The 26742-nt window shown below is 46.7% G+C and overlaps 2 protein-coding genes across 4 annotated transcripts; both read right to left on the bottom strand.

Annotated features, from left to right (window-relative positions):
* Positions 1 to 7793: 7793 nt before the first annotated feature.
* On the bottom strand, positions 7794 to 20737 carry Slbp (stem-loop histone mRNA binding protein). Its single transcript, XM_006972890.4, has 8 exons — positions 20548 to 20737; positions 20316 to 20432; positions 16807 to 16911; positions 12398 to 12457; positions 12034 to 12171; positions 11501 to 11650; positions 10233 to 10314; positions 7794 to 8687 (listed from the first exon to the last, which is right to left on the bottom strand). The coding sequence occupies exons 1-8, from the start codon at positions 20604 to 20606 to the stop codon at positions 8571 to 8573; spliced, it is 828 nt and encodes a 275-aa protein (XP_006972952.1). The 5' UTR covers positions 20607 to 20737; the 3' UTR covers positions 7794 to 8570.
* Positions 20738 to 21786: 1049 nt separating this feature from the next.
* Positions 21787 to 26710, bottom strand: Tmem129 (transmembrane protein 129, E3 ubiquitin ligase). 3 transcript variants are annotated; one of them, XM_006972888.4, is made up of 4 exons: positions 26506 to 26710; positions 23905 to 24379; positions 23296 to 23455; positions 21787 to 23190 (listed from the first exon to the last, which is right to left on the bottom strand). In XM_006972888.4, exons 1-4 carry the CDS (start codon positions 26708 to 26710, stop codon positions 22942 to 22944), a joined length of 1089 nt encoding a protein of 362 aa, XP_006972950.1. In that variant the 3' UTR covers positions 21787 to 22941. The 3 variants fall into 3 exon arrangements, with proteins under 3 accessions (XP_006972950.1, XP_042141712.1, XP_042141713.1); XM_042285778.2 differs by having other exon boundaries at positions 26398 to 26531; XM_042285779.2 differs by lacking the exon at positions 26506 to 26710 and adding an exon at positions 26162 to 26185.
* Between the last annotated feature and the right edge of the window lie 32 nt (positions 26711 to 26742).

The raw sequence follows: 26742 nt of genomic DNA, 5'->3' as shown, positions 1-26742 counted from the left end.
CATTGATTACATTCACAGTATTCATTCAATAACTATATTTATGATATTCATTAATTACATTAATTGTATTGAGTTATTACATTCATGATATTATGTCCTTACTGTCCATTTGTCACACAACATTTTCAGCTGCAGGAGAAGGCACAGGAGAGAGCTCCCCATTATTACCAGCTCCAAAGGGACTGGAGGCAAAACAGCTACCAGGCCATGGTGAGAGACACCACCTCCACAGGAGGGCCTGCCTGGCCTTCCTCTCCTCCCTCCTGTGGTATTTATCCCAGGTGTCTGTCCAAAAGAGGCCCCCAATGCAGTCCCAGGTTCAGTAGAGGATAGATAAGGGTGTACTACAGACCGAGAGTAATATATGAAGGACGACCACCCAGGACAGACATCACAGATATATCTGCTTCTTAACATGAATAGATGAAGAAGCTGGAGTTATGATCACTGAAATGTTTTGTTTTGAAACAGAGTCTCATTATGTAGCTCCGGCTGGCCTAGAACTTACTATGTAGACCAGGCTGGCTTCAAACTCAAGAGATCTAGCTGCCTTTGCTTCCCAATCTCACTCAGTCATTTCTTTTTCTTTCTTTCTTTCTTTCTTTCTTTCTTTCTTTCTTTCTTTCTTTCTTTCTTTCTTTCTTTCTTTCTTTCTTTCTTTCTTTCTTTCTTTCTCTTTCTCTCTCTCTCTCTCTCTCTCTCTCTCTCTCTCTCTCTCTCTCTTCTTTCTTTCTGCTTTATTTTATTATCTATGATTTTGGGGGGGGTTTCAAGACAGGGTTTCTCTGTGTAGCTTTACACCTTTCTTGGAACTCACTTGGTAGCCCAGGCTGGCCTCGAACTCACAGAGATCTGCCCGCCTCTGCCTCCCGAGTGCTGGGATTAAAGGCGTGCGCCACCACCACTGCCCGGCTATCTATGAATTTTTGTCTTCAGGCATGCATGCCTGGTGCTCACAGTGGTTAGTAGAGGGCAACAGATCCCCTGGAACTAGAGTTAAGATGTTTGTGAGCCCTCATGTAGATACTAGTTTTCTTCAAGAACCTGGAGGGCTGAAGAGATGGCTCAGTGATTAAGAGCACTGGATGCTCTTTCAGAGGACCCAGGTTCAATTCCTGTGGCCATGACAACTCAGGATTGTAACTCTAGTTCCAGGGCTTCTGACACTCTTTCATAGACATACATGCAGGCAAAACACCAATGTACAGAAAGTCTAAACAAATACATTATTAAGTAATTAAGTAATTAAAAAATAACCTGGTGATTGAGAAATGGCCATATGGTCCAGATCCCTGGTTTGGATGAGAATGGATTGTGGGGGTGAGTGGGGAGGTAGTGGGAACAGGAGATTGCAAAAGCCATCTAGCCTATTTACCCCAACAAGGTGCTATCCGCTGGCAACAGACCCAGGAAAAGCCCGCATAGTGGCTATGTGGCATTCTGGGGCAACATCCTGGCAGGAGGTTGACTGCCCTCCTTGTCTCCAGACTGGTGAGAAGTCAACCTGTCCCAGGGAGTACTGGAGATGCTAGTCCCTTCTCTATGCCGTCTTCAGTGGCAGGAAAGTCAGCTGCCCTCTAGGTGTGATCAGAAAAGCAGGGAGATTTCCAGAAGCCAAGGCACCTGACAACCAGCCCAAGGAGGACTGGAAATGGTTTGCTTCTAACTACAGAGGACCACGGCACTGACCATCTTTTGGGCACATTCTCTCCCCTGCCTATGTGAGGATTGGAGGGGACCTCAGGCTCAAATCTGTAACAGTGAAGTTAAAGTGGGTCCTCCCTTCAGACAAGAGTATAGCCTCAGCCAACATCCTGCACACAACCCAAGAAGCTACCCGAGACTCCTGACACAGATGCTGAGAGGACCAATATTCCTGCAGGTCATACATATTATAATTTGCCACCCAAAGGTCAATAGTCTCACACACCAGATAGGTAATTTCTACTCTAGATTTCATGCAGATTTTCACGCACCGGAGGACATGTGTGTGCCCCATGTGGGTGGGAGCTCGTGTGAGAAAGCTGGCAGTCCCCGTCTGGGTGACCAGGTTCTCTTTGTGCAGACCTAGTCACTCCCCAGACTCCACAAAGCAACTGAGACGGCCCTGCAATCAATTTGCTCTTACTCTTTGCTGCTGTCACCCCTGGGGACCACCCTACCCAGCTCTGTATGGGGTGGGGTGCTGATTACTGGGGTGTCCTTCGACAAGACAGCAATGCCATGGATTCGGAAAGGGCGCAGAGAAAAACCACTCCAGGGATGGTTTCAGGGAACAGGTGTCTGCCTTATTGCAACATGAGCAACCACACACAGTGGAAGCCTATCACTGGGATTGGTGAGCACATTACCTCAGATTGGACAGTGAGTGCTCATAGCACCAGGGTCTCCATGAGGAAGGAGAACATTAGAGGAGACGTAGAGGGTGCAGACTCCTCTGTGGGCCAGCTACCAGCATGCTACCTCAGAATTCAGTGTTCTGACTGCAGGGGCATGGTGTGCCATGCTTCTTATTTAGAAGTGCAGTGTGCTAAGCAGGCCGACCGCCAGGTCATGTCTGCATTTTCTCCTAGAGCTGAGGAATCAGGCTACACACAGGGGTTCAGAGGTACCAATGTGCCCTTCTGAGTATTATCACCCCTGGAGCCTCCCAGGAGAGGAGGATGTGCAGCACGAATTCTAATTAGTCTTAATACTAAAAACCCAGAGTCAGATATCAGGGTAAATGCTGAAAGACCAGAGAAGTAAAGGAGCAGCCACCATCACCTCTTACCTCCAGGACTCCTCAGAATGAAAAGGGGCCAAGCTCCTGTCTCTGACCACCTTATATTCCTCTCTCTGCCAAGCCATATCACTTCCTGTCTATACAGACCTCCAGACCTCTATGGCTGACTAATGGCTCGCTCCACCCTCTGATCTTCAGACAAGCTTTATTTGTTAGAGCACAAACAAAATATCACCACAGGGATGTTATATTATTATGTTGATTTTTTTTTGTTTTGTTTTTCAAGACAGGGTTTCTCTGTGTAGTTTTGGTGCCTGTCCTAGATCTCTCTCTCTCTGTAGACCAGGCTGGCCTCACACTTGCAGAGTGTGGCTCTGCCTCCCGAGTGCTGGGATCAAAAGCGTGCACCACACTGCCCTATGGCTATTATGATGACTTTATAAACGTAGACCTGAAGGCAAGCCATGCAGCCACAAGGACACAGGTCTCATCACATTGAACGCTCCCTGTATGACAGACTCAGGGCAGCCACTACAGAGCACAGTCAGCCAGTGTAGGACCCTCAGCCATCAGATCCTCAGAGATCCATATTTGAAGCTTTGCTTCCTGCACTCACTCCTACCTAGACAAAGTTTGTTGTTGTTGTTTTCCCAGAAAATGTCAAGGCATCTTTGTTGTTGTGTTTTATTGAGATAGGGTCTCGTGTATCTGAAACTGACCTAGACCTCCTGATCTCTGGGTTCTCCTGCCTCCACCTCCCAAGTACTGGGATTACAGACATATACGGCTATGGCCAGCTCTCTTATGCATCTTTGAAGTATGACTTTTATAAAGTGGCTTATGTCTAAAGTCTACATATTAAAAATCAAACAGTGGGAGCTGGAAAGATAGCTCTTAACAGTTAAGAGCAGTGGCTGCTCTTGCAGAGGATCCAAGTTAGTTCCTAGTACCCACTTGGCAGCTCACAACCATCTCTAACTCCAATTTCAGGGGATCTGATGCCCTCTTCTGACCTCCATATGGTACACATGCATGCAGGCAAAACACCCATACACCTGAAGTAACAAAAGTTTAAAACAATAGCAAAGAAAAAAAACCTCAACATTCTTAAATATATTGAGTTATGCAGATTGCACCAGTGCAGATTCAAAGTAGACAAGCCCACATGCCAATTTACAAGGGATGTCATTTGCCCAGTTATAATATGACTGTCCCATAGACCGGTTAGAGCTGCCCATGATGGATGGAGGGGGGACTGGCCCTGGGCCCCATGAGCTCATCAGAAGAGCTGCCCAGAGCTCAGAAACTCCTTAGGATCCAGCAGAGTTAACAACTCACCTAGAAGTCTCGACTGACAGCTTCCCACCAAAGAGACAAAGAAGTTAGCAATTCAGCAGCTGCTAAAAAGACAGGATCCTGACAGCAGCCAGAAACAAGGACAGCTTCACAACAAAGAAAGCCAGCCAGAGGCTGTGGGATGACAACCCCGATAAGCTGACCCATCTACCCCGAGACACAGAGAGAGACGAGATAGCAATCAGCCTGGGATTGTGAAGAATTAATCATGCTGGGACCAACTTAATTTAGTTCTGACATTTCTTGGCTCTATGTTGAAGAGTCAAGACAACTAGGGCCAGGGAGATGGCTCAGCCGGTAACAGCACTTGCTGCTCAGGCCTGATGACCTCAGTCCATTCTATCCCCAGACTCCAGAGTGGATGGAGAGAACCAACTCCTGAAAGGTTTTTCCTGACCTCCACAAGCACACAATGGCACATATTTTCAGTATACACATACACAAATAAATTAAAAACGTAATTCAGTCCCTAGCTTACTGGTTACTCAAATAGCAGTTCATATAGAAAAATACTAGACTGACTATATTACCAGCATTGAGAGGCAAGACCTGAAGTCTGAAGATTGGTTTTCTTGCTAGGAAGAGCATTTGAAAAATTTAGAGTCAGACGTAGAGCCGTGCCCTTTATGGAGGCAGATGGCTGCAAGTTTGAGGTCAACCTGGTCTATGGAGTAAGATCCCAGACCAGCCAGAGCTATCTAGGGAGATCCTGCCTTCCCCCACAAAAAAAAGCATTTTTAGAATTTATGGCAAAGTCTAGTAGCTTCAGCTACTGCTAAACCTGAGTCTGAATCCTGCCCTGGATCCAGGCTTCCCTGGTTTCTCATCCTACTCAGAGCAAATCAGGTATCACACTGCTGAGGCTTGCTAGTCACCAGGTGGGAATGCAGCAAGTCATGGGTATGAACTGCTGTGACCCTCTGCCAGGTGGAAACCCGATCAAAGCCTACCTGCCTCCACCATCTGCAGCTTGCATACTAGAAGACGACATGCTGTCTGGTGGTCAGTCCACAGCAATGCTTGAAATCCCATCAGCACATGCCATGTAAGCAGTCCCAAGTAGGTCTCATCTCTTCCCCAAGGGCCAGATTCTAGGCTCCTGGCTTTGCCTTCTAGGTTGTTGGGTTCACCCTCAAAATTATCCTTCTGGTCCATGGAGAATAACCTGTGTGCCTCTGGATTTTGTTTGTTTGTTTGTTTTTGTTTTTCAAGACAGGGTTTCTCTGTGTAGTCCTGGCTGTCCTGGAACTCGATCTGTAGGTCAGGCTGGCCTCAAACTCAGAGATCCACCTGCCTCTGCCTCCTGAGTGCTGGGATTAAAAGTGTGTGCACCACTTTGCCCAGCATGCCACTGGATTCTTGAACCTGCTTCCTGTTTGCAAGATCCTATGGGCCCAAAAAGGCTATTTTACTTCCACTACCCATTCCTGTTCAGCCTATCATGTTTCTGCTAAACTTTCTTTTTTCTTTTTTTTTTTTTTTTTTTTTTGGTTTTTTAAGACAGGGTTTCTCTATGTAGCTTTGCGCCTTTCCTGCTAAACTTTCAAAAAAAGAACTATTTTAGCTTTGTGAGTACATGTATGTGCTCTTGAAAAGATGCCCTCTTTTTTGGGCTTCTGTTGGGAAACAAACAGGTTTGTAAGATCAGCAGCACTATGGTTTAGAGTTCTTAACTTTCTCAGTCTTAAAGCCACAATCCGGCCGGGCGGTGGTGGCGCACGCCTTTAATCCCAGCACTCGGGAGGCAGAGCCAGGCGGATCTCTGTGAGTTCGAGGCCAGCCTGGACTACCAAGTGAGTCCCAGGAAAGGCGCAAAGCTACACAGAGAAACCCTGTCTCGAAAAACGGAAAAAAAAAAAAAAAAAAAAAAAAAAGCCACAATCCTTACCTTTACTAGAAAATCTGTATTCTAGAATGTGCTTAATTTTAGCACTGTTTGCCATCAGGAAAGGAAAAGTTACTCAAATCCCACTCTGTGGGTTCAACAGGCCTGCTTTGAACTTCTCAGTAAGCATTTTATCTAGAGCAGAAACCAGGAGGTACTGCCCCCCCACACACACACCCACACACACACACAACGCAGACAGCTGCTTATCTGTATCACCCAGCATTATCCAGCACAAGGGAAGCAGGGGCAAGAGCAGCTTTCTGTCTCCTGCAGCTCTCACCAGCTGTTCCAAGACCTCCTAGCCTCCACATTTTAGGCTCTTACAATGTATCCATACCTCTACCTCAGGGCCTTTGTACTTGCTGCCCTTCACGGCATGACTCAAATGCCACCTATCAGGCCATCTCTAGGCTCCCTGAAAAAGTGGCAGATCCCTACCTCACCCTCCTCACTTATCTCAACCTGACCACTAAGCACCCACTATAATAATACAGCCTTCAGGGCCATCTACTGTGGCTATAGGTAGACAGATGTCAAGTATACAAAGGCAATTAATTGTCCTTTGGAAACACCTTGAAGGAAGCTGCCTGTGCTACCCACCTCTTGCTCGTGGCAAGTCCATCATCACTTTCAATATAGTTGAATTTACATGAATATACATGTGGTCATGGTTTTGGGTTAATGTCCAGAGACGCCAGGGCCCAGTGTTTAGTTTGACCAGGATTTAACACAGGAGACATGGAAGAGTCCTTGTGGCTTGAAAAGAAAATGGCTCCCAAAGGGAGCTGCACTATTAGGTGGGGCTTTGTTAGAGTAGGTGTGGCCTTGATGGAGGAAGTGTGAACCCTGGGGGTGGGCTTCGAGGTCTCCATTGCTCAAGCTATGCTCAGTATGGTAGTTCACTCCCTGTTGCCTGCAGATTAAGACTTAGAACTCTCAGCTCCTTCTCCAGGACCACGCCTGCCTGCATGCCATCATGTTTCCCACCATGATAATAAACTAAACCTCTGTAACTGTAAGCCATCCCCAATGAAATGTTTTCCTTGTAGGAGTTGCATGGTCATGGAGTCTTTTCACAGCAACTGAAACCCTAACCATCCTAACACCACAAATGCACACGAGTAAGAACTGAACATAGGTCAGATAGCATGCTGGCTTCTTCGGAAAGGCACATGAGAATGGTTGGGATCTGTAGCTAGCGTTTTCCTGGTCCTGCCTGGTCCAGGGTCAGGACAAAGCTCTCACCCGCCAGTCCTGCAGCTGCTCAAATCCAACCAAGTAAACACACAGAGGCTTATATCTCTTATAAACTGTATGGCCGTGGCAGGCTTCTTGCTAACTGTTCTTTATCTTACATCAACCCATTTCTATTAATCTATAAGTTATCATGTCGTTTGTGGCTTACCGGTATCTTAACATCTTCTCATGGCCGTGGCTGGCAGCATCTATCTGCCTCAGCCTTCCACTTCCCAGAATTCTCCTCTCTCCTTGTCCTGCCTATACTTCCTGCCTGGCTACTGGCCAGTGTTTTATTAACCAATCAGAGCAACACATTTAACATACAGAACATCCCACAGCAGGGATCTAAACTGACATGTAACCAGGTCCCATGCCAGAGCAGCAAACTTATCAAGGTCCCCTTAAAGATGGAATGGGTGGGGACTTAAAAGGTCAGTAGTGTCTGTGCTTACCACTGCCCACCAGATCTGGGCATGGTTCTCTCACCAAAAGAAGATGCCATTCCCTCCCGTATGCCATGCAAGTGCTTCAGGTGCAAAAGAAAGCTCTGACCCTCCCCTCCACAGTATAGGGCAATGTTACAAATCAGTTAAAACATCTTTTATTTTTGCAATTAACATCCCATACAAAAGCAATAGAAATGCAAATATCGACAAGTTTACAATTGAATACATGAACAGAGTATCTGTACACATTATCATTTACAGCAATATTACATGGTAAATTAACTGATCATTAAAAAAAAAGTTCTAAATCCCTCTCTTCTGCCTCAATTCTCAGAGCACATGCTAAGATCCTACCTCACACTAGTGCTATTCCAAGTTCCAAATTAACACTATATAACTTACATAAAGCCCATTAATATAACAGCTTAACATTTTTGTTCAGAGCTCTGTATGAGAGAAAACTACATTCACATTGATAAAAGACCAGAAAATAAGTTTTTACAAAGTCACTGGAGCTGCCTGACTGAGAGAATACTCAATCAGTTACCTAGAAAGACAGCTGACTCTGGATTGGTCCCATAAACAAATGGTTAAAATCCACCGCCAACCCATCTGAAAAGTGGCAACTGAAGCCTCAAGTTCTCGTGGAAAACTACAAGTATCCTGTTGTCTAACTTGGGGGCGCAGGAGGGTGGACAATAGGGTTCAGTCTTCACCAGGTTTGGCTTCATTTACAACTTAAAACATGTGTAACACTCACCATACATAAAATAAGGCAAGAAAAACAATTTATCATGAGAAAATAAACTCTTAACAGAGAAAAAAAAAATACAAATGCACAGCAGCCCATGCTTAACCAGCTTTGCAGATGGCTAGGCAGAGCCAAGTATTTCCGAGAGTTGCCACCAGGTGGCAGTTAACTCATGGCAGAGAAGTCTTTCAAGGGTTCAGTTAAACAAGCGTCCAAATCAAACTCATCCTCCACTTGGCAGTCTACATGTCTGACTTTGGTGGGTGTGCCAGCGTACATATCCTAGAAAACAGAGACAGTCACACCTACATCAACTGATCACATGGGCTTCCTCTTAAGTTACCCCGAGCACAAGTGGGCTTGCCTAGCAGCAAGACAAAGCAAAGAAAACCAGCATCATTTTGCTGTTTCTGTAGGTACACTTCCAGTTTGTCACCACATTGTATGGTGGGAAAAAGATCAATAAATCTGAGTGTACCTGGAGTGGCACAGCTGAGAGTCAGGATAAGGCAATGGATTTTTGTTTATATTTTCATAAGAACAGCTTTGTAATAACTTATGATAGTTGAGTCACTTCAAAACTGAAGTTTTGCCACTTCAGATCCTAGGAATTTACATATATAATCAAAGGAAGGTCCACAAAATAAAGAGATCTTTTTATCGTAAATCGTACAAATACAGACAGATCTGAATATTGTACCAGGTCATTAACTACTGAAATCAGAGATAAGGCAAAATTTCAGTATAGCTCAGTTTATTGGGGGTAGGGGAGGGGGACCCTCACTGTGTAGTCCTGGTAGCCTGACATTTGCTACAGACCAGGCTGGCCACATGCCACATGCCTCTGCCTCCTAAATGCTAGGATTGAAATACTCCACCCTCCTACCCTCACCTCCAGTCATAACCCATAGGTTTTGTTTTTGTTTATTCTTTTTTAAATTTATTTAACTTTATGTTATATGCATTGGTGTGAAGGTATCAGATCCCCTGGAACTGGAGATTACAGACAGTTTTAAGCTGCCATGAGGGCGCTGGGAATTGAACCTGAGTCCTTTGGAAGAGCAGCCAGTGCTCTTAACTGCTGAGCCATCTCTCTAACCCTGGTTTTGTTTTGTTTTTTTAAGACAGGGTTTCTCTGTGTACAGCCCTGGCTGTCCTGGAACTCTTGCTGTAGACCAGGTTAACCTCGAACTCAGAGATCAACTTGCCTCCACCTCCCTCCTAAATGCTGGGATTAAGGGTGTGTGCCACCACTGCCTGGCTAACCCATCGTTTTTGAAATAGGATCTTGTGTAGTCCAGGCTAGTCTTCAATCTCTGATCTTCCTGCCTCTACCTCACAAGGGCCGAGGTTACAGGCACACAATATCACAACTAGCTTTAAAGTATGAAACTTTAAAAATTATTTCTCAGGCCAAACAAATCTCAGCACACAGAAGGCAGCAACAGGAGGACCTCTGCGAGGTGAAGACCAGCCTAGTCTACATAGTGAGCTCCAGGACAGCCAGAAGTATAAAAGAGAGATCCTGTCTCAAATAAAAACAAAACAAACCAACAATTATTCCCTACATAAGCACTCAGGAGATGATCCCTGCACCAGCAGTTCACTAAAAGTGGAGATTAAAGGTAGAATGAACCAAAAGCCCAAACTGAGCTCAAATGCTCAGAACCCAATCTGTGATCAACTTGGTATTTCTTGATGGGAAAAAGTCCCCCTTTCATAAACATTATAATCCAACTTCAGTTCTAACCTCAGTATGTAAAGTGGTATATTCTCAAGTGATTTAAAACACCCAAGCTGAGAGACAGAACCAAAGGAAGTACTTACAAAGTTATCCTGTGAACTTGTCTGGGACTCGGAGCTGCTTTCTGTGAATTCTGTTTCCATTTCCCCAAGATCTACAGGTTGTCTGAGAAATGAAATTGAATAAGCATGTCAGTCACCTGCTACCATCAGAAGAGGAGAATTTCTAAGTTTGTTCACTAAAACCAAACACCACCCACATCACAGTGTGTGTTGTCCCCAAGGTCAGCTTTCACACATTTGCCAAAATTTAATTCTAACCAATAAACCCAACATAGAAAGCTGACAGCAACTACAAGTGAAAACCTGCCAGGCTCACAGAAGATCAGAATCGGACAATCTGTGCTGTCATTCATACACACCTGTAAATATCCTGTTTTGTTTTGTTTTTGAGACAAAGTTTCTCTATGTAGCTCTGGTTGTCCTGGAACTCACTTCTGACCCTGTAAACATTCTTGCAAAGCAGTAACAAGACCAATTTTCTTCTGAGATTAACGGAATGGAATGCTATTAAGCCAAATATGGTAGTACCTCAATATCTTCTAAGGCAGAACTTCAAGTTGAGCCTGTGCCACAGAGTTAAGACCTTAATCAAAGCCGGGCAGTGGTGGCGCACTTGGGAGGCACAGGCAGGCGGATCTTTGTGAGTTCGAGACCAGCCTGGTCTACAGAGCCAGATCCAAGAAAGGTGCAAAGCTACAGAGAAACCTTGTCTTGAAAAACAAACAAACAGCTAGGGATGTGGCTCAGTCTGTAGAGTACTGCCCAGCATGAGGGCCCTGGACTACCTAAGACCCTTTCAGAATCAAAAAGGGGGCAGGCCATGGTGGTGCACACCTTTAATCCCAGCACTCAGGCCCACCTGGTCTAACCTCAAGCTCTAGGACAGATAGGACTACACAGAGACCCTATCTCAAAAATCCAAACCAAAACCCGTCAAATAGGGTTGGGGAGATGGCTCAGTGGGAAATGCCTTTGTACGTATAATGTCCTAATTCTGGATTCCCAGAACTCACATCAAAGAAAGCTCACAGGCCACTTGGCCTACACAGTAACAAACATAACAAAACATGATACCCTGTCTCAAACAATGTAGAAAAGATTGACACCCAAGGTTGTCCTCTACGTTTTCTAGCTCCAGAAGACTGAATCCAGCACAAGGAGTGAGTTCTTCCCTGGCATCCACAACCCTGTGCAATATAACGAGGCCTAAAGGCTAGTGTGTCTGTTCTCGATAGCTTTCAGGATAATCCTTCACTGTGACAGAGAAAAAGAAAGCAACAAAGACATACATTTCTTGCAAATCACATCCTTCTTCAGCAGGAGGATCCCAAAAATGCAGAGCCACTTTCCAGAGTTTGATCTGTTGATCCCATGATCGCCGGCTATACTTCTTAAATTTGTTGGGGGTCCTAGGATGGATTCCAGGTTGTCGCAGGTGTCTGGAGGACATAAGATTGCCTCAGTACAAGCCATTCACATCTGCACAGAGCTAAAAGACTCAACACACTTTGGGGCATGCACCACCACACCCAGTAGTAACTGAGATTCTATAGGATGAGCAAAAAAAAGGGCATATACCAGCACACCCAGCTCTCCAATTAAACACTTACATTCTTAACTACATACTTTATAAAACCATACCATATATTTTTAAGTCCTGAGGATAAAATGCTCTCTAATAGTCAAAGCTATGAAAATGACTACTTAAGTTCTTATGAGTCACTAATAAACACTTCCTAGAAGGTATGTCTAATATAAGCAACTCCTTAACAGATACAATGCTGTTGGGCAGGACTAAGACAGACGTATGTGACAATACTACCTGGGAACCTCTTTAATATATCGGTCATAGGCAATAGTGTTCTTCCCATAGTTGATCTGCTTCTGTCTTCTCATTAAGACACTTTCATCCGTCTCCACATCAGCTGGTACTGAAGACATAGACTCCTTTGAATCAGAACTGAAAATAATGAAAGATCAACAAATCTTGGATTTAAGATCACTGTGTGCCAAGAAAACACTGCAAGAGTTCCCCTCTCAATTTCAAATGATATGAATCCACGAAAACCCAGTCTATACTATAGGAATTTCCAGTACACACAATGAAGAACAAATAACTAATAAATGCTACTGGAACAATCCCCTCAAAATTTTCATTAACAAATTAGAAATGTTTCAGTATATACCTTCCTGATGAAGATTTCCTTTCTCTTCCAAAGTCATTTATGAGTAGTTTTCTCTTGTATCTGAGAAAAAAAAAAAAAATTCTGTTTTTAAAAGGATAAAATACATAAAAACAAAAAAATAGTGCTTCCAAAGCAAGAACGAAGCCTTTTTCCTGAGTAGCATGATTTGGGAATGGAACAATGTTGAGTCTGAGGTTAGCCTGGGCTTATTATATTAGCCCCTGACTAAAAACTTTGAAGGGTTGGATTAGAATAGGAGATGAACTACTTTTTTCTTTTAATTTCTAAAAACATGGTTTTTTGGGTTGGAGATAATGCATGGCTCAGCAGCTAAGATCACTTGGCTACTCTTCCAGAGGACCTAGGTTCTATTCCCAGTACCCATATGGTGGCTAACTCCAGGCACAAGGGAGATCTGATGCCCTCCTCTGGCTTCTATAGATACGAGACACATACATAGGACACACAGACATACACACAGGCAAAACATCCATATGCAAAAGATTTATGAGCTACCAACAGCTGTGAGCCTCCATATGGGTGTTAGAAACCAAACCTTGGTCCTCTGCAAGAGCATTAAGCGCTCTTAACCACTGAGCTATCACTTTAGCCCCATCTAAAAAAAAAAAATTAAAAAGACTGTGTTTGTACATGCATGCCACAGCACACGTGCAGAGGTCAGACGACAACTTGTGAGAGCCAATTCTCTTTTCATTATCTGAGAGCTGGGAGTCAAACTTAGGTCATCAGGCTTAAACACAAATTTTACCTACTGAACCATCTCACTAGCCCAGCATTGTTTCTTTTTTCTTTTCTTAATTACGTATACAGTATTCTGCCTATATGTATGTGTGCAGGCCAGAAGAGGGCATCAGATCTCATTATAGATGGTTGTAAGCCACCATGTGGTTGCTGGGAATTGAACTCAGGACCTCTGGAAGAGCAGCCAGTGTTCTTAACCTCTGAGCCATCTCTCCAGCCCCCAGCATTATTTCTTTGAGTCTATTCCTTTGCAATTTATGTTCCAGGTAAATTTTAATCCTGACATTCAAAAAAAAAAAAAAGTTCCAAAAATGTCTGTCCTTTCCTGTGTCTAAGTGTGTGCTCATGCGTGTGTATGCTCATGGAGGCTATAAAAACTTCATATATCATTCCTCAGAGCCATCCCACTTTGTTTTTGGCACAAGGTCTCTTTCTGAGGGGCTAGGGCTTGCCAATTCATCTAGACTAAGTGGCCAGCAACTTCAGGGACCTTCCTACCTCTGCCTCCCTAGTATTAGAAGCATACAACACCTCACATGGCTTCTTTACATGGGTTCTGGGGCCCTAACTCATGTCCTACATGCAAGGCAAACACTTTACTAAGCTCTATTTTAGTCTTGCCTTTTTTCTTTTCTTTTTTTTCTTAAAGATAAAGTCTAAGTTGCCTAGTCTGGCTTTGATGCCAGCTGGTCAATTTTCAACATCTCTCAGTTACATCATTTCAGAAGATAAATTATTTGTCAAGAGCCTAGTCTGTTGTTTAAAGCAACCTGAATAAAAAAAAACATTGTCTTACACTCTCAGGTACACCACCCTATGCAGAGCTTCCCTGGGTCCTAAGAAATCTTAACAAAGTGGCTAGCAAAACCCAATCATCATCTAATGCCAAGATGGAGACAGGAAGCCTTGCTGCAGAATTGGCTAACAAATCCTATCTGATCTCCTAGCTACTTGGTTTACATTCATTAACTCAGTCTATTTGATTTGAGACAGCATGTATGAAAAGAAAAAGACCAAAAACACAAACAACAAAAAAGCAGGTAACAAAATCAAGGGAAATTTGGAGTACCTCAAAGTTTGAGGCCAGCCTAGTTGACATAGTGAAATCTTGTCTCAAAAAAATCTTTTAAATGCTGGGTGTGACGGTGAATGCAGAGACAGAGGGATCTCTGTGAGTTCGAGGCCAGCCTGGTTTACAGAGGAGGGGAGAGTTCCAGGACAGCCAGGGCTGTTAGAGAAACCGTGTGTGTGTGTGTGTGTGTGTGTGTGTGTGTGTGTGTGTGTGTGTGTGTGTGTGTGTGTGTGTGTGTGTGTGTGTGTGTGTATGTATGGGGGGTTGGTTTAAAAAGTGACTGAAGATTGCTGGGTGTGGTGGCACATGCCTTGAATACCATCACTCGGAAGAGGCAGGCAGGTCTCTGAGTTTGAGGCTAGCCTGGTCTACAGAGAAATCCTGTCTCAAAAAAACCCAAAACTCCCCCACTCCCCCAAAAAAGTGCCTGGAGTTCTAGGTTAGTTGGAAAGTGCTTGCTTAGCATGCATAAAGCCTTGAATTTCCGAGCTCCACATAATTAGGGCATGGTTCCATGACTGGAGGTGGAGGCAAGAGGATCAGAAGTTTAAGGGAAAACCTTGTGGGGGGTAGGGGAGGAAAAAATTGGGATTATGTCTTATGTGCTACAGCCTTCGGTAGGTTCTCACTCTTCCAGATATTTTTTTTTTGGGGGGGGGGGGGGTGACAGGGCTTCTAGGTGTAGCCCTGGCTATCCTGGAACTTACTATATAGAGCAGACTGGCTGCTGGGTTAAAGGTGTATGCAACTACACCCAGTTATTTTCTGGGAGCCTTAAAAATAAGACTAAGCCAGAGAGTCTATCAACTGTCTTTCAAAGGCACTTTCTATTTTACTGAGGCAAGGTCTCTCCATGAACCCAGAGCTCATAGTTCACCTAGTCTACTACTTGTAGGAGCTATTTCCCAGGAATTGAACTTAGGTCATTAGGAGGCAAGTGTCCTTCCTTACAGAGCCATTTGCTGGCCTTGATCTGGTTAGTCTAACCAGCTTGCCACTAGCAATTCCATTTCTGCTTCCCAAGTGTTATGGGATCATGGGCAAGCCACTGTGCCCACCCAGCTTTTATGCAAGTGCTAGAAATCCCAACTCCAGGCTTCATTCTTGTGCAAATATTCCATCCACTGAGCCACCCCGCCATTTAGTTTTACACTATCAATTGAAATATCCAAACTCGGAAGTATTTTCTTCCTTCCCCATCATCTCTTTCTAGTAACCCCTGTGCTTAAAATCTATGTTAGAATGTTTTTAATAACCTCCAACTCTGTGTCATACTGGCTCATCCTGAAATTCTTTTCTCTGGCAAAGCCAGGGATCTGGTTTTACCTGAGTAATGGTGTCTAAAAGACAAGGCAACCCCTCAGGCTGCTATGGGTAACAATATGGACTGATTTGAACTGGCTTCTTCACTCCAACCAACTAAAATAAGTACTCTTGTGGGAGAGCATACCCAAGACCCTGGATTCAACCCCCAGCATTGCCAAAAACAAAAAATAAAAACCTTTTAGAATTGGTGAGCTAAATCCATGGATGAAGAGTTGTTTTTCCCCCCACATAAATGTAAAGACCAGAATTTGGATCTGTACCACCCAAATAAAATCCCGAGTGGGTGTGGTGGTCCATCCCTAATTCCAGTGCAGTTACATGGGATCCCCAGGCTAAATGGCTAGGTAAAATAACCAAATTAGCAAGTTTAGTTCAGTAAGAGACTCAAATTGTTAGAGAGCAATTGGAGGGAGACACCTGATGGCAACCTCTGATCCCGACATACAGCTGCATGTGTGCATGCACTTGTGCTCTCTCCCACACCCACACCCACACATTAACATGAAAAGAAAGCCCCCATCACTGCAATCAAGCACCCACCCTCCGATTTCCACTAAAACAGTGGTTCTCAAACCAGGAAGCACTCAGTTAGAAGAGCATCTTACAAAATACCTGGGCCCTACTCATCAGTGGGTCAAGGAGCCTGCAAATGTGTATTTCTAACAAGTTCCCAAGAGACACTGATGCTAGCCTAAGGACTAGATCTTTCCCTTTTTGGTTGTACAGGGATCAATAAACTCAGGGCTTTCTCATGCTATGTAAACTCATTACCACTGAGCGGCAATCCCAATCCCTAAAGAACAGATTTTTTTTTTTTCCTTTTCTTTTTGGTTTTTCGAGACAGGGTTTCTCTGCGTAGCTTTGCGCCTTTCCTGGAGCTCACTTGGTAGCCCAGGCTGGCCTCGAACTCAAAGAGATCTGCCTGGCTCTGCCTCCCGAGTGCTGGGATTAAAGGCGTGCACCACCACCGCTCGGCAAAAGAACAGATTTTTAAGAACCATTCTTCTTCATATTTATTCATTTATTTATTTTGTTTTTTTGAGACAAGATTTCTTTGTGTAGCCCTGGTTGTCCAGGAACTCACTCTATAGACCAGGCTGCCAAACTCACAGAGACCCACCTGCCTCCGCCTCCCAAGTGCTGCAATTAAAGGCATGTGCCACCACTGCCCGGATAAGAACCATTATTCTAAGACATTCTGTGAATACAGCAATTGAAAACCACACACAAACTATTATAAAGTGTGTACCTTGCAATCTCTTTGTTAACTCTGGTCCTCATTTCATCTTCTTCAACTGCACTTGCCCAGTCAGAACATCTAGAACGGGGCTTAGGGCCTTCAGGAGTTGTAAAGCTACAATAAAGGGAAAATGCATTTCAATGAGTGCTTCATCTCAGTTTTTTGAAGAAAGAATAACACTGTTTTGGCAGAATGCCAAAGAAACAGGTGAGTTTAAGCAATCTCTCAAAGTCTTCTAGACATCATTAGACAACTATCTACCTACTATGAATCAGTGCTAGATTATGGGAACAGTCTACTGAGAAGGCAGGGGAAGTAAAATATTGTCAGTACCATGAAGAATACCTAATATGGAACTTGGCTTTATGTTTTGAAACAGTCTCACCATATAGTCTTGAAAGCGCTCCTGCCTCAGCTACTGCATAAGTGTTGGGAATACAGATGTTAGCCATTATACCTGGCTTTGACCATGCTAGCTGTAACACAAGGTATTCTAGGACTTTTTTAAAAAATATTTATTTATCTATTATTATGTATACAGTGTTCTCCCTGCATGCCACAAGAGGGCATCAGATTTCATTACAGATGGTTGTGAGCCACCATGTGGTTGCTGGGAATTAAACTCAGGACCTCTGGAAGAAGCAGCCTGTGCTCTTAACCTCTGAGCCATCACTCCAGCCCATATTATAGATTTTTAAGACTCCAAATAATAAAATGAATAGGGTCAAACACTGTGACCAACCCACAATGAGAATCCAATAGAACAGATGAGGTTTACCTTTCAGATGCACAAGACTCACAACATGTAGTAATAGGCATCACAATCACAATGTGGAAAAAGGTGAGACTATGAGTCTTGTGGATACATTTTTTTTCTTGTTTTTGAGACAGGATCTCACTATACAGACCAGGCTGGCTTTGAACTCAGAGCCTTCTCCCTCTACCTTCCAGGTGGTGGAATTTAAGGCATGTGCTGACACATCTGGCAGTTTTAACTTTTTTTTTTTGGTTTTCCGAGACGGTTTCTCTGTGTAGCTTTGCGCCTTTCCTGGAACTCGCTTTGGAGACCAGGCCTGCCTCTGCCTCCCAAGTGCTGGGATTAAAGGCGTGCGCCACCACCGCCTGGCAGTTTTAACTTTTATTTCACTAAGAATTAGTCTACCAAGCTGGGGGGTGGTAGCTCACGCCTTTAATCCCAGCACTCAGGAGGCAGAGGCAGGTGAATCTCTTTGAGTTTGAGGCCAACCTGTTCTACAGAGCTAGTTCCAGGACAGTCAAGACTACACAAAGAAAAATCTGTCTCAAAAACAAAACAAAACAAAAAAGTCTACCTTAAAAGTGTACCCCTAATGCCAGGTGGCGGCGGCAGCGGTGGCGGGCACGCCTTTAATCCCAGCACTCGGGAGGCAGAGCCAGGTGGATCTCTGAGTTCGAGGCCAGCCTGGACTGCAGAGTGAGTTCCAGGAAAGGCACAAAGCTACACAGAGAAACCCTGTCTCGAAAAACAAAACAAAACAAAACAAAAGTATACAACTATACTTGAGTTAAATCTATTCAAAGGGCTTAGTTTCATCTCAAAGAAATCTTTGGACAAGATAACCCACATGAAGCCAGGTAGTGGTGGCATATGCCTTTATCTCAGCACTCAGGAGGCAGAGGCAGGCGGGAGAGATATCTCAGCAATTAAGAATGCTTTTTAAAATAAGAAACTCTATCATACTGCTTGAAGAGGATTGACAAAATGATCCACCTAGATAGGATGTTCTTTAACTTGTAGATATGCTTACAGGTGTGCAGTGAGCTCCAGGTGTCCTGTGTTCTTCTGCCGTATCCCATGCCGATTTTGGAGAGTGCCCTGTGCTCCAGTAATCAACTACTTCCCCATATTCCTCTAAGTAACCCCAAAATAAAGCCCACTGGTTCAACAACAACAAAAATGGTTGTCGTTCTTACAGAGGATATGTGTTCAGGACTCACATGGCAACTCACAATCACCTATAAACCCAATGCCCTCTTCTCTACAAGCACTAGGCACACATGTGGTACACTTATATACAGACAAAAAAACACTCATACACATAAAAATAAATAAATCTAGCCTGGCATAGTAACACATGCCTTTAATCTCAACATTTGAGAGGCAGGTGGACCTGAGTTCAAGGCCAGCCTGGTCTACCTAGTGAGATCCAGGACAGCCCCATCCTTAAAAAATAAAATAAAATAAAAGACCTAACATTTTATCTTCAGATAACTGAGACCACGGACAGGGTTCAAATCTTCATTCACCTCAATTAGGTTTTCTGTTTGGTTAGTTTTGGTTTTCTGTTTTCATTGAGACAAGAAAGCCCAGGCTAATCTCAAATTCACGATGTAGCAAAGAAAGCCCTTGGACTCCTGATCCTTGCTTTTAACTCCTGAGCACTACTGGGATTACTGATACATACAATAGCACCTTCCCTTTGACCTCCTTAGGGCTGGCCTCTGGCCTCCCCTATACTCCCATAACTAGTCCAAGGTTTTCAAATATGTGCTGGTAACTCACATTTGCACTTGACAGCCTCCCCAAACTTAAGCAGATTCCCTCCCAAAAGAGATCTGCCCACCCACTGCCGCAGCTACCATAGGGACTGACTTTAATCAGAGATGGCCAAGGGTTCAAATCAGTCTGACTTTTTGATCTTCAGTCAGCATTGCCTGTGTATTTACAAGTCTGAATTCAACCACCTTCACTGGGCTTGGCAGCTCTGTCCTTATCTTCCCTTCTAGTCAGCCTCCTAGCAGGCCACATATCCCCACAGAAAGAGGCATGGTCAAAAAATTCTGAAATCACTTTCCTCTTCATCAGTCACTACACAAAGGTCCCAGAGAGCACTTCCTTGAGCATCCCACATCACCAGCTTACTCTTCAGACACTCCTGGTCTCTCTGAATGACTATTTCACTTGCTGGCACACCTCTGTGAGGCTACCAAGAGACCTCATTGACTTCAGCACACTGCCTCAACTAAAGAAAAAAAATTTCACCTATGACTTCAGCATGGTGCCTCACCTTAAAAAACAAACAAACAAAAAACAAACCTCAACACTGTGGCAAACGTTTATCAGATGGAAGGGACCCATGAACATGACTAAGGATGAGTGACCCGGGAATTCAACTTTGGCTTGCATCTGGCTTTCACTCAGATAATAAAATCGAATTTCTCCCTCCCTCCCTCTCTCACACACACACATACACACAGCGTGGGGGGAATGTCGAAACATTTTAACAAGGTGTTCAAAGTAGGAGTGCCTGATATAATGCGTGAAAAATATAAGGGCTCCTCCACTCCGGATAAAACCAGTTTTGCTGCCACCTATCAGTCGCTGGTAAGATGCTTCTTCGACTGAACAAAAATGAAGGGAATCCAGAGTCACCTAATTTATTCCAACGTCTAAGAAGCGAGTGGAATGGGATGAGGGTCCCTTGGCCCTCTTCCAGACCCACCGGGGGACCAACCCGTTTCACTCGGCCAGGGCCCACCTTTCAGGTCGACGGTCCGCAATCTGGCGCTCGCTTTCCTCGGAGTCCTCGGGCTTCCGGTCCCTTCCGTCCGCTCGGCGTTTCCGTCCGAGGCTCCATCTCGCAGGGGACCGCGGGCTGAGGACAGAGACGGTGGTCAGTGGGCGGGGTCCCGCAAGCACGGGCGGTTCGTGGACCCCTGCCTCACAGCCACCCAGACACGGAAGACTTGTAGACCGCATGGCCCACGTACCTTGCAACGCCGTCGCGGCCGCTCCCATACCGGGGTGGGCTTTTGGGTCTGCAGGCCATGGCGGCAGAGGGTTGAAGACCGGTTCAGCAGCGAGAAGCTCCCTCGGCGACAGCGCTGACGAGGTCTGAGCTCGGCTAGTCCAACCGCCCTTAAGTGCGCAGCGGCCCCGCCCCTCAGCAACTCCCGCGCGCGCGCACGCGCGCGCGGGGTCGGACGAAACCATCGGACGTTCACCTGTAGGGGAGCCCTTCTCGGCTCTGCGCGCCCCGCTGGCGGACCCGGTTCGGACCTAAGCCTCGGAACTGCAGGCAGTCGCCAAACTCCAACTCCTGATGCGGCTGCCCAGAAGGGTGGGAAAAATGTAGCAGCCCAACCAAAGGGAAAAGGAATTGGCGACCCCCGTCGGGCTTCCAGCAGGCTGGCGCTGTCTCTGCCGGGCCTCTGATTGGTTGCGTCTTCGCGGGCCCGAGGAGTATTGGCGGGAGACTGGGCAGTGCGCGCCAGTGTCACTCAAGATAGGTGGGCGTGGCCACGTCTCTGGTCCGGGCCGGAATACGGAAGACCCAGTCCTTCTCTGCACTGGTCCCTCCTGCCCACCGCCACAGTACTTCCTGAGCGCCCGCCCATAGTTTAAACTCCGAACTCTGAACCGGTGATAGCTTAAGAGCCAGCACACTTAGTGGTCTCTTTTTCCCTCCAAGGCTGTCTGCCCCGTCTCTGGTGCCGTTCTCTCTGCTTGAGTCACTAGCACGAGGACCGGGCCTCTGCAGACCTGTTCTAGTCGCAGACTGTGTGGGCAGCCGCGACACTACCTTAAGGGTGGATCTGGCCCAGAGCAGCTCAAAAGAGAGTGGATTGGGGCGGGTGCCATCGAAGGGCACTGTGCCCAACCATTGATCACTGTGTCTGAAATGCTAGTCCTGTTTCCCCTTCGGGACAAACTTAACACTGACATTTTTTTCTTTCTTTTTTTCGAGACAGGGTTTCTCTGTAGCTTTGGAGCCTGTCCTGGAACTCGCTCTGTAAACCAGGCTGGCCTCGAACTCACAGATCCCCCTGCCTCTGCCTCCCGAGTGCTGGGATTAAAGGCGAGAGCCACCACGGCCTGGCTGACACTAATTTCTAATATGGCTGGTTTACAACTATACTCATCTCACTTTCCCAACACACCCCAGCCACAACCCCAAACGTTGCAAAAATTTGGTTTTACTACCAGGTAAACAAAATGAAGTACATCACTTAGAAAGTAACACTTTATTAAATACTGAGTCGTTTGGCGACGTTTACATTTATCTTTATAAAATTAACTCCTCTGTGGTTAAAAAAAAAAAATAAAATAACCTCAAACCATTTGGCCTCTTCTTAGGCAGCCCTTGAAACTGCCTTGAAACTTCAGGGACAGGCAGAACTGGGCTTGCTCTGATAGGAAATCCCTGGAGTTAGGTGTGGTGCTGGCTGGGTAAGGGGCTGGCTTGATCTGTCACTACTGCTATAAACAGTCAAATGTGGGAGCTTCAGGGCCACAAGCTGAAAGAGAGGTCCTCCCTCCAGCAGCTACTTGTGTCAGAGACGGTGGGTAAAGGGCAACCTCTTCTCCTCCCATCTGCACCATAGGTAAGTGAATAGTATGTCCATCAGAACCTTAACCACTGAGGTACCCTCTCCTGATCCAAGCAACCCACAAGGGCCCTAGCTAACTCTGTGCCGAATCCCTGGTGGGTTTCTTTCTGGATAGTGCTGTGGCTCTCTGGACCTTACCTCCCTAGGGCCAGGGGTGTGAGATCTTGGCCTCCCCTGGACTAAAGCAAGAGAAGACACCAAAAGCACTGTGGGCCCTCTAAAGCATATGCAACCCTCATGAGGAACTTGGGAGAGCACGCTGGCCCGGCCCTAGGTTGCTGCTCCTGCCTCCCTATCCAGAAGTGGTCCCTTGGCTGGCTGCAGTCATCAGAATACCCTAGAAAAGGACTTTACACTGGAGTGGCACCCCTCTCAAATGTCAGCGTCCACCCAACACCACAGGTCCTGGGACAGATGTAGGTCTGGCTTGTAACTGTCAGTGTTCTGAGGGGCAGATATGATCTGTAATAGAATTAAGGCAAACCGGCCAATGAAAGCTCTTAGGCCAAACTCCAACATCTTGAAGCTTTGGAGCATTCTGTGTGAAATATCAGCCCCACCTGAAGGTAAGTAGGAAGAGAGGATGCTGAAGGTATGAGATAGGGCATTTCCATTAGAAGTTCTTCTAAATCACAATCCTCAGCCTACCACAGACTCAAGGCAGAGAGTGGCTGTAGATAAGTGTGTGCTTTCACTAGAACCTTTCGCCAAGGTCAAGGGGCTTTAGCCTCTCCTCGTAAGTGGCTAGTGGAGACACAGAATATGCTGTGATGCTCAGCGTACACAACACACATCCAGGATGCAGAAGCGGGCACGGCAAGTTGGGCAGGGCACACGGCTGGCCAGCCAAGTGTCAGGGCGCTGGGGATCCTGGCGGCTGGCAAACCACTTGCCCATGCAAGTGAGACACCACATGGGACGGCAATAACACTGCTGGCACTCGCCCACCGCTGGCTCCTGGCAGGTCTTCACCAGCTTCACACTGGCCCGTGTCTGCATGCAGCCTATACAGGCCTCAAGCTCCTACAGAGAGATAGTTGTAACAAAAGGGGTCACAAAAAGGCCTATAAGATGGTCTTGGGAGGAGGAGGGGTGCCCCCCCACTCTCCCACTTGGGCCAGCCCCCACCTGGTTGCTGGGCACTGAATAGGCAGGGTTGACCTCCACCAGGGAGGCAAACGTTTCTAGGAAGAGGTCACCCAGGCTCTGGTGGATGACCACGTTGGCTGCACTTCGGATTGGGGCATGGAGCTTCTCACATAGTTCGCCATATTCCGCTGAGTTCAGTCTGGAAGAGGCATGGCTTGGTGAGCTGAGCCAATCTGCCCTTGAACCTAAAACCACCCAAACCCAAAAGCAGGCAAGGCCAGGGAAAACAAGCTACCTCAGTGAAGTAGCCACTGAAGATGGCCCTGAAGGCAGAGTCCACAGACTCAGTGGTCACTCATCCCCAGTAGAGAGGATAGGAAGAGCCTGGAGCTGAGGTGCCACCAATCTACATTCCTAGGGGATCTCAAGAAGCTGTTGGGACAGCTCGGTGATAGAGCAGAAGGAGCAACAAAGAGAAAGCGTAAGGCAAGAGGGGCCTTGAAGGAAGATGGCGCTAAAGGGGTCAATTGACTGTTGTCATATAGGCGCCAGGAGTGCCTCAGTTCTCCCCCACCCTCAGCACCTCCTAAGAGGTGCCTGAGGTACAGACAGGCTGTCTCGTGCCCTTCCTAACCACCACGCACTTACCGAATATCAAAGGACTGCAGAGCGGGGCTGGTGCTCGCCACACGGATGGTAAGAAGCTGCACAGGTAGGTTGGAGTCTGGTGAGAGATCATGTTGCCGAGACTCTGTCACAGTCAAGTGAACATCCTGCTGCTGAGCCACATGCACACGGTAGGTGGTCACCTTCATTACCCACGTGTCTGTCACAATCACTCGAGCACCAGGGGCCCCAGTAGCAAACTTGTCGATCCGCCGGAACTCTGTGTTGATGGAAGAGGCAACCGCTTGCCAACCTGACTGTGGAAGGGCATAGAGGGCCAGGGTTTGGGCCAGTGGGTGTCGGGTCCACTTGTCCCAGGACCAGTAGTAGATCAGGGTACAGGAGACAAGGGGAAGGGTCACAGCCAGAAGAAGGAAGAGCTGCCAGGCCTCTGAGGCCTGGCCAGGGGAGTAGAGCTGCTTCTCTGAAGCTGCAAAGCACATGCCCATGTAGTAGCCTGCAGAAGAAAAGACATCTCAGGGCAAGTTCAGGCTGCCGGGTGCCGTCTTCCTCCCGTGGTGACCCATCTGAAGACCACAACGATATCCCTGTGTTTAGGTGAAGGGAGGAGCTACTTCCTTTTTTTGCAGCTCTGGGCATAGGAATGGTTGGTTTGAGGATACAGCAGCCCAGGCTCCAGGGTGATGGAGGCAGGTGTGGTAATAGAAGCACTCAGGCCTGTTTTGAGAGGAAGGTGGGTTGAGGAGACTCCACTGGAGAACGGAGATGGAGCTGGCCAGCCCTGATCCTTGCCTTAGCTGCTAGGACATCGTTAGCTCCCAGAACATACTGTCCTTACTCCTGCACCTCCACAGCGGGCCTGCCTCAGCCCTTAGTCACAGCAGTGGTACCACATACTAAAGGAAAATGTTTTCAATTTACTACTATAATTTCACAGAAACAGCCAAATAGGAAAAACAAACAAACAAACAAACAAAGTTGCTAGGCGGTAGCAGCGCATGCCTTTAATCCAAGCACTCGGGAGAGGCAGGTAGATCTCTGTGAGTTTGAGGCCAGCCTGGTGGTCTACAGAGCTAGTTCTGGAACAGCCAGCCTAGACAAAGAAACTCTGTCTCAAAAAAAACAAAAACAAAAAAGTCCAAGAAAAACAAAAGGACTATGAGTTCAAAGCCAGTGTGGTCTACTAAGGGAGTTCCAGGACAGCCAGGGTTGTTACACAGAGAAACCCTGTGGTGAACCACCCCCATCCCAATAAAAACAAAAGGAAACACAATGACGCATAGAACTGACCACTGGTGTACCTGAGGCAGTTCTTTGGGCTACTTCTTGGTATCTGAATTTTGCCTCCTCTGAGGAGGCAGATCCAACATAGTCCATCTCAGAGCTGAGACACTGTCCAAGAAAGTAAGCAAGTACTCAATGAGAGGGCATGTTGTAAGAACAATGGAACCAGTTTTAGGGCCCTGTTGGCACAACAGGGAAGAACTCAGACATCAAAACGGATTATAAATTAGATGGTAAGGTACTATGTGGGCAGGCTCCAATCTGCAAAAACCAATAGTAAATGTTTACTTTTAGCCAACTCTTTACATGTCAAAATTACTTGTTATGGTTCTGTAGCAACCAAAGTCAGCTCTACTGTCTGCTCTCGATATAATCTCCATGACTGACTTGTGCTTACTAACTTTGGGTTCCTTGTTCAGGCATGAGATGAGCACAGCCAGGGGGCATCCAAAACCCACTGGACAGACCTTGGTCAAGAGTCCTGCCTCAGAGCTCCACCTTCTTGATCTCCTTTACAGGGCACTAGGTTCTCAAGCCAAACAACTACGTGGCCATGCCAGCTCCATCTCCAGTTCTCCTCAACCCACCTTCCTCTCACAACAGGCCTGAGTGCTTCTATTACCACACCTGCCTCCACTTCCCTGGAGCCTGGGCTGCTGTATCCTCACACCAACCATTCCTGTGCCCAGAGCTGCAAATCTGGCAGGCCATCAGACCTCTGTTCTCCGAGACCTGCCTTTCCGTGTCCCTGTATCCTCCAGAGGTCTCCCTCATCTGGTTCCTAGCCTCCAATCATTGCTATATCCCAGCAGTTCCCCTAATGCATCCTCCAAACAGCTGACATATGGACCTCTCCGAGGTTCCACTAGCACATGGGGTGCCCCAGACCACTCCCTTGGACAGGGCCAGAAACCTAGCCTGGCTAAGAAGACTGCATCAGTGTACCCAACCTTGAACGTCTTCATCTCGGCCTGCTCTCTCTCTCCACACCCACCTTTGCCAGGTAGCCCTCCGACTCCTGTTGTAATGAGTCAACAGGAACCCTTTCCTAGAAATCGCCCAACATCGCAACGCCAGGCACAGGGATGTCAAAGACTGGAGTCCGCCCCCCCGCCGGAGCATCACTCTCAGGCCAGCGCCTGGGCCACCGCCTCCCAACCAGGAAGAGCACAGGGCGCCCTAGAGCGCGCAGCTAACAGCCTAGGCTGCAGGGATGCCGCTAGCTTGCACCTGCACTGGCCGGCATCTGCGCCGGTTCCGGCGGGGAGCCTCCTCCCTCTTGGAGTCTCCAAGCGCCCGGTTAAGCGCCCACCACCGGCCCGCGCACAGGAGGCTCACCCAACGGCAGCAGTGAGTGACACAGGAGCGTGGCGGAAGTGCGACGAAGGTGGTAGGGCACGAAAGCGGCGTCCTCGCTGCCCAGCCAGCCCGACAACAGGTTCTGCACCGTGAGGCCGGCCGAGTAGAACTCGTTGGGCGTGAACACGAAGCACACTGCGAAGACCAGGTAGGCCAGCGTGAAGGTCACCTCAGGGCTGTCCATCGCGACGCCGCTCGCCGCACCGGGGAGAGACG

The sequence above is a fragment of the Peromyscus maniculatus genome, chromosome 10 (assembly GCF_049852395.1).
Source record: "Peromyscus maniculatus bairdii isolate BWxNUB_F1_BW_parent chromosome 10, HU_Pman_BW_mat_3.1, whole genome shotgun sequence".
Taxonomy (NCBI): domain Eukaryota; kingdom Metazoa; phylum Chordata; class Mammalia; order Rodentia; family Cricetidae; genus Peromyscus; species Peromyscus maniculatus.
The sequence above is the reverse complement of the archived record's forward strand: the minus strand, read 5'-3'. Positions and strand labels throughout refer to the sequence as shown.

Coding starts and splice junctions, on each gene's coding strand:
- Tmem129 (XM_006972888.4), bottom strand. CDS start 26,710: ATGGACAGCCCTGAGGTGACCTTCACGCTGGCCTACCTGGTCTTCGCA. Junction 23,456..23,904: donor CTGCAGTCCTTTGATATTCG/GTAAGTGCGTGG, acceptor TGCCTCTTCCAG/ACTGAACTCAGCGGAATATG. Junction 23,191..23,295: donor ATTCAGTGCCCAGCAACCAG/GTGGGGGCTGGC, acceptor ATCTCTCTGTAG/GAGCTTGAGGCCTGTATAGG.
- Slbp (XM_006972890.4), bottom strand. CDS start 20,606: ATGGCCTGCAGACCCAAAAGCCCACCCCGGTATGGGAGCGGCCGCGAC. Junction 20,433..20,547: donor GGCCGCGACGGCGTTGCAAG/GTACGTGGGCCA, acceptor CTCTGTCCTCAG/CCCGCGGTCCCCTGCGAGAT. Junction 10,315..11,500: donor GGATGTGATTTGCAAGAAAT/GTATGTCTTTGT, acceptor TTCATTTCTCAG/ACAACCTGTAGATCTTGGGG.